The 6,000-nt window shown below is 49.8% G+C and overlaps 1 protein-coding gene across 2 annotated transcripts in view; it reads left to right on the forward strand.

The window, feature by feature from the left end:
• The window catches only part of HDHD2 (haloacid dehalogenase like hydrolase domain containing 2), a 33,650-nt gene that overhangs the window by 10,105 nt on the left and 17,545 nt on the right, over positions 1-6,000 (forward strand). For both annotated transcript variants that reach the window (XM_015425823.1, XM_015425822.1), the window contains exon 3: positions 158-366. In XM_015425823.1, coding sequence (XP_015281309.1) covers positions 158-366 — 209 coding nt within the window. The remainder of the gene's footprint in view (positions 1-157; positions 367-6,000) is intronic.

Genomic DNA, 6,000 nt, shown 5'->3' on the forward strand with positions numbered 1-6,000 from the left:
CCCCAAAGGCAGCTTCACGTGTTCCTGTGAAGCTGTATCCTGTGGGATTTCCCTTCCTGTTCAGCTCCAGATTGGCCCCTGCGTGAGTCAGGTGCACCTGCAGTTTTTAGTTTGTTGCGGAAACTCACCCTCTCGTAATCTGCTTTCACCGCCCCAGGCTGCGCAGTGCTCCAGTCAAAATCAGGTTTGTAACCAACACGACCAAGGAGTGCAAGAGGGACTTGCTGGAGAGGCTGAAGAAACTCGACTTCGACATTCAGGAAGATGAGATTTTCACATCTCTAACGGCGGCCAGAAACCTCCTGGAGGAGAAGCGGGTCAGGCCCCTGCTGCTCGTGGAAGACGGCGCGCTGCGTGATTTCAGCGGTACGATAGAGGCCCTCATAACAAATGAGTTCGACCAGGGGTCATTTCGTAGAAAAAGAGGTGCAGGAGCTCATTAGCATAACTTATTAGCATAACGTATTTGCATATGCCACACCCCCTGACATCACTGGAAGCGTGTCTGAAGGCAACACCCACCGCTCAGGCTCCACTGGACTGTTTTGGATTGCTAGCTACTGGGGGGGGGGGAATGTGCAGATCTGCCCTCGCAGAGGAGGGAGAACTTGTACCTAAATAAAACTTGGTCTTAAAGGTACCACTGGATTGTTTTGGACCGGGGGGGCTCTGCAACTTACCTGGCTGCTTCTTGCTCTGACTAAGGGCTGCTGGGAGCAGGGGGTGGGGCTTGTTGCATGTGCCCGCCCCCTGGGCTCTTTACTGCCGGAGCTCTGCTCCTGTGCGCTCCTGCAGGAAATGACCCCTGAGTTCGACACCCCTGAATTAGGACATAAATGCAAGCGTTAATAAAAAGATGTGAGAATGAAGCTGGAGTCCAGCAACACCCCCCAGACAAACCAAGCTCAAACCTTGTCTCTGTTCTCCCATGTACACAGGGTTGAGCTTGGTTTGTCTTGGGGGTACTGCTGGGTTCTAGCTTCATTCTCACATCTCTTTGTTAACTCTTGCATTGTGTTGGGAGCATTGCTGGGTTTTGACTTGCCCCGAGCTGCCAGTACATCCCCTCCCCTCCCAAGAACAGCAGGGATTTCCCTGGCCGATTCAAGGGCCAGTCCGCCCCCTGGTTGCAAACTGCCGGGGCCTTGCCTTAGATCCCTCATTCCTTTAGGAGAGCTGGGGCTTCGCATCCCAAGGAAGAAACGGCATAGCTTTATGAACACGAGAGACCATTACGATACTTGAAGAAGAGAAGAAGAGATTGGATTTATACCCTGCCCTTCACTACCCGAAGGTAAAACCAGAGCACCCCAGCCTGACTGTATCCCAGTCGCTTAATGGATCGTTTGCGTAGCCGAGCGAAAGCCGTGCGATATAGAAAACTTGCACACGTCGGCGTGGAGATGGTTATATCGGTTGCTGGCTTTATTTACAGCTTCAGATAGATTTTCCGGCTTCTGCAAGGAAGCCTCGTTCGGGTCTGGGAGCTGCTCAGCTCCGGTTGCAATTCCACACTGCCACGGTTGGCTCATCACCGGGTTTGTTACCTTTACAGTGCACTCCTAAGCACAGTTACACCCTTTTGAGCCCATTGATGGCAATGAGCTTAGGGGGTCTATAAAACCAGAGCACCCCAGCCTGACTGTAGCCCAGTTGCTTAATGGATCGTTTGCGTAGCTGATAGCCGTGCGATATAGAAAACTTGCATACGTCGGCGTGGAGATGGTTATATCGGTTGCTGGAAAACCTGGAAAATGAACCTGGAAAATGTAAAGAAGATCCGATAAGCCGTTGCCATTTGGCGCAAATATCATTGGGAGTACCACACCTGGAACTGTGTTGATTCCATCTTGGATTTATATTAGCCATTGATTGAGCACCGTTGTTTTAAGTGTTGGATGTTTTATTATGTTTTATATGTTTTAACTAAAAAGTCAAGGTTCCCTTGCTCGAAAGCCAGTCGAATCCGACTCTAGGGTTGCGGTGCTCATCTCCGTTTCAAAGCCGAAGAGCCAGTGCTGTCCGAAGACGTTTCCGTGGTCATGTGGCCGTCATGACTAGACGCCAAGGCGCACGGAACGCTGTTACCTTCCCACCGAAGTGGTCCCTATTTATCTACTTGCAATCTCTTGCTTTCGAACTGCTAGGTTGGCAGGAGCTGGAACTAGAGACGGGAGCTCACTCCGTCACGCGGCACACTCGGGTCTCGAACTGCTGAACTACCGACCTTCCACAGCCTGCAGTTCAGCGTCTTAACCACTTGAGCCACCGCAGCTCCAGATATGTTTTAACTATGGCATGGCTAATTCCTTGCCCTTGTTAGCCGCCCTGAGCCCATAGGGGAGGGCGGGATACAAATGTGTGTGTGTGGGGGGGGACCCAAATGTGAAAATTATTTACAGCTTCAGATAGATTTTCCAGCTTCTGCAATGAAGCCTCGTTCGGGTCTGGGAGCTGCTCAGCTCCGGTTGCAATTCCACACTGCCGCGGTTGGCTCATCACCGGGTTTGTTACCTTTACAGTGCACTCCTGAGCACAGTTACACCCCTTTGAGCCCATTGATGACAATGAGCTTAGGGGGTCTAGCTCTCCCTAGGACTGCACTGTTAGAACCCATTTTGTCTTCCGTGATCAGTCTCAAAGGCCAGTGCACATCGGGTTCCCATAAGATCTCCTTTCAAGACGCCAACTTGGCATCAGCAAGGATGATGTATCACATGAAGCTGCCTTAACCGAATCAGACCTTTGGTCCGTCAAAGTCAGTCTTCTGTAGCCCTGACCTGGACCCCTGAGAGACCGCCTTTCCCCATATGTTCCCCCAAGGGCACTACGGTCGGGGACTCAACATCGACTGGTAACCCCAGGTCCCAAAGATACTAAATTTGCTGTTACCAGGGCCAGGGCCTTTTTGGTGGCGGTTCCCACCTGGTGGAATGAGCTCCCGGAGGAGATCCAGGCCCTGTGGGACCTGGCGCAGTTCCGCAGGACCTGTAAGACGGAGCTCTTCCGCCAGGCTTTTGAGTAGGAGCCGCCACCATCATTATACCACCACCACTAAATGGAGTGGGTGTCATCGGGGAACGAGACGGCCCTGGGAGGAAGGACAGATCGCTGTACCACCTGGAGACTACCGTGTCGCTCTGGGACCACTTTGTCATGTGTGACATCAGGCTGTCTCCACTGGTGGACCTCCTGATGGCACCTGGTATTTCTGGCCACTGTGTGACACAGAGTGTTGGACTGGATGGGCCACTGGCCTGATCCAACACTGGCTTCTCTTGTGTTCTTATGTGACCCCATCTGTTATTTGTGACATCTAGAGCCCTTGTATTTTTATATGAATGATTGTTTTATTGCTTGTTTTATCCTGTTTTTACCTGTTGAATATTGGCCTATGTGCCTCATTTGTTAGCCACCCTGAGCCCATCCAGGGAGGGCGGGGTATAAATTTAATAATAAATAAATAAAATAGCCCAGGCACGCCTGATCTCGTTGGATCTCAGAAGCTAAGCAGGGTCGACTCTGGCAAGTACTTGGGTGGGAGACCTCCAAGAAATACAGTAAACAATCAGCGATTACACAGTAAACATGATAAGACCAAAGAAAACTGTGCAAAAAGACGCTGTTGTCTACATTTAGCCTCTACTGAGGAAGACTATTCAAAACAAAGTTACGAAATCCGGAGTCTTCGTCATCCAGTGTAGACTTACCAGTTAAATATATTGTCTACTTACCAGCTGGACTGTTGAAAATTTACCAGTCTGGAGAAGAGGAGGCTGATGGGGGACATGATGGCTCTCTTGAAGTATTTGAAGGGCTGTACTTAAGTGGTATTACAAAATTAAGTGAAGTTGAGCAAACTTCAGAGGACGGCGGAAGACCGGAAGGCCTGGCGTGATCTGGTCCATGGGGTCGCGAAGAGTCGGACTCGACTGTGCGACTGAACAACAACAACAACTTAAGTGGTATTCTTAGTTGTATTACTACCAGTTCTACTTGTGTTACTCATGAGTAAATTGTTCTCTATATATTTTTTCTTCGTGTCTTTTTGCACAGTTTTCTTTGGTCTTATCAGACTTCCAAGGAGTACCAGAGCCAGAAGGCGAGGGGAAGGCTTTATTATTTACTTGTTTGTTTGTTTATTTATCGGACTTTTATTCTGCCCTCCCCAAAATGGGCTCAGGGCATATCACAACAAGCCGAGTCAGAGACTTATTACCATAACATGACATTACATTAAAATCATCAAAGCAGTACAATTCAGAGGCGGCAACAAATTACATAAAAAGAAGAGGACTGTTATGCGAGTTACGTAAGAAGAAGAGGACTATTAAGGTTGTTGTTTGTTTGTTTATTTATCGGACTTTTGTTCTGCCCTTCCCAAAACGGGCATATCACAGCAAGCAGAGTCAGAGACTTATTACCATAAAATTACATTACATTAGCGACAACAAATTGCATAAAAAGAAGAGGACTGTTCGCAGTTGAAATCAGAGCATTTTGGTAAACTGGGAACGAAAGCAAGGGAGGCCAATTAAAACGGACGCCTGCTGTCTTACTCGAAGGCCTGGTGGAACAGCTCGGTTTTACAGGCCCTGAGGAATAATAAAAGGCCACCTTGCCGTATATCCTCCATGCCCCCAGTAGGGGTCAGTCACCAGAGGTCATCATGACTTCCAGGTGCATGCGCGCGCACACGGACATATAAAAATACAAAAAAACCCACAAAAATAATCAGTCTTGTGTACTCAGACTGACATCTCAGGCAGAGGTCTTTCACGTCACCTGCCGCCTGGTCCTTTTTAACTGGAGATGCCGGGGATTGAACCTGGGACCTTCTGCACATTAACCAGATTCTCTCCCACTGAGCCACCAGCCCTCCCTATTATCCACCTTCTGATCATCTAAGAACATAAGAACATAAGAGATGCCAATGTTGGATCAGGCCAATGGCCCATCCAGTCCAGATTGAACCTGGGACCTTCTGCACGTTAACCAGATTCTCTCCCACTAGGCCACCAGCCCTCCCTATCATCCACCTTCTTATCATCTAAGAACATAAGAGACGCCAATGTTGGATCAGGCCAAAGGCCCATCCAGTCCAACACTCTGTATCACACAGTGGCCAGAAATACCAGGGGCCATCAAGAGGTCCACCAGTGGGGCCAGGACATTAGAAGCCCTCCCACTGTTGACCCCCCCCACCCCAAGCATACCTTGTGCTATCTATACCTTGTGGCTAATAGCCACTGATGGACCTCTGCTCCGTATGCTTATCTAATTCCCTTTTGAAGCCGTCCATGCTTGTACCTTGTGACAGTACCTTGGTTAAGCGCTGCTGTTTGCAGTAACGATGCGTGTTTTGCAGTCGTTTTGTCTCCATCGTAAGCCGCCTTGTGCTCAGCTGAGAGAGGAAGGCGGCTAATAAATGTTTTCAATAAGTAACAAAATCTGTTGGCCGATTGGCTCTTTATTGCCTGTCGCCGTGACCTAGTACCATGTTCTCACGTTGTCCCAAAGAGCTGCATTTTAAAGTGGTGGTGGAAAGCGCCGTCACGTCGCAGCTGGACTCACGGCAACCCTGTAGGGTTTTCAAGGCAGGAGGCAAGCAGAGGTGTTTTGCCATCGCCTGCCTCTGCGTAGCGACCCTGGGCTTCCTTGGTGGTCTCCCACCCAAGTTCTAACCAGGGGCAGCCCTGCTTGGCTTCTGAGATCTGATAAGATCAGGTTAGCCTCAGCCTTCCAGGTCAGGACAAGAGACATTCAGAGATGGCTTGCCATTGCCTGCCTCTGCGTAGCAACCCTGGGCTTCCTTGGTGGTCTCCCACCCAAGTTCTAACCAGGGGCAACCCTGCTTGGCTTCTGAGATCTGATGAGATCGGGTTAGCCTGGGCCATCCGGGTCAGGGCAAGAGATGAACAGAGATGGCTTGCCATTGCCTGCCTCTGCGTAGCAACCCTGGGCTTCCTCGGTGGTCTCCCATCCAAGAACTAACCTGGG

The sequence above is a fragment of the Gekko japonicus genome, unplaced genomic scaffold (genome assembly GCF_001447785.1).
Source record: "Gekko japonicus isolate JY-2015 unplaced genomic scaffold, Gekko_japonicus_V1.1 scaffold2138, whole genome shotgun sequence".
Taxonomy (NCBI): Eukaryota; Metazoa; Chordata; class Lepidosauria; order Squamata; family Gekkonidae; genus Gekko; species Gekko japonicus.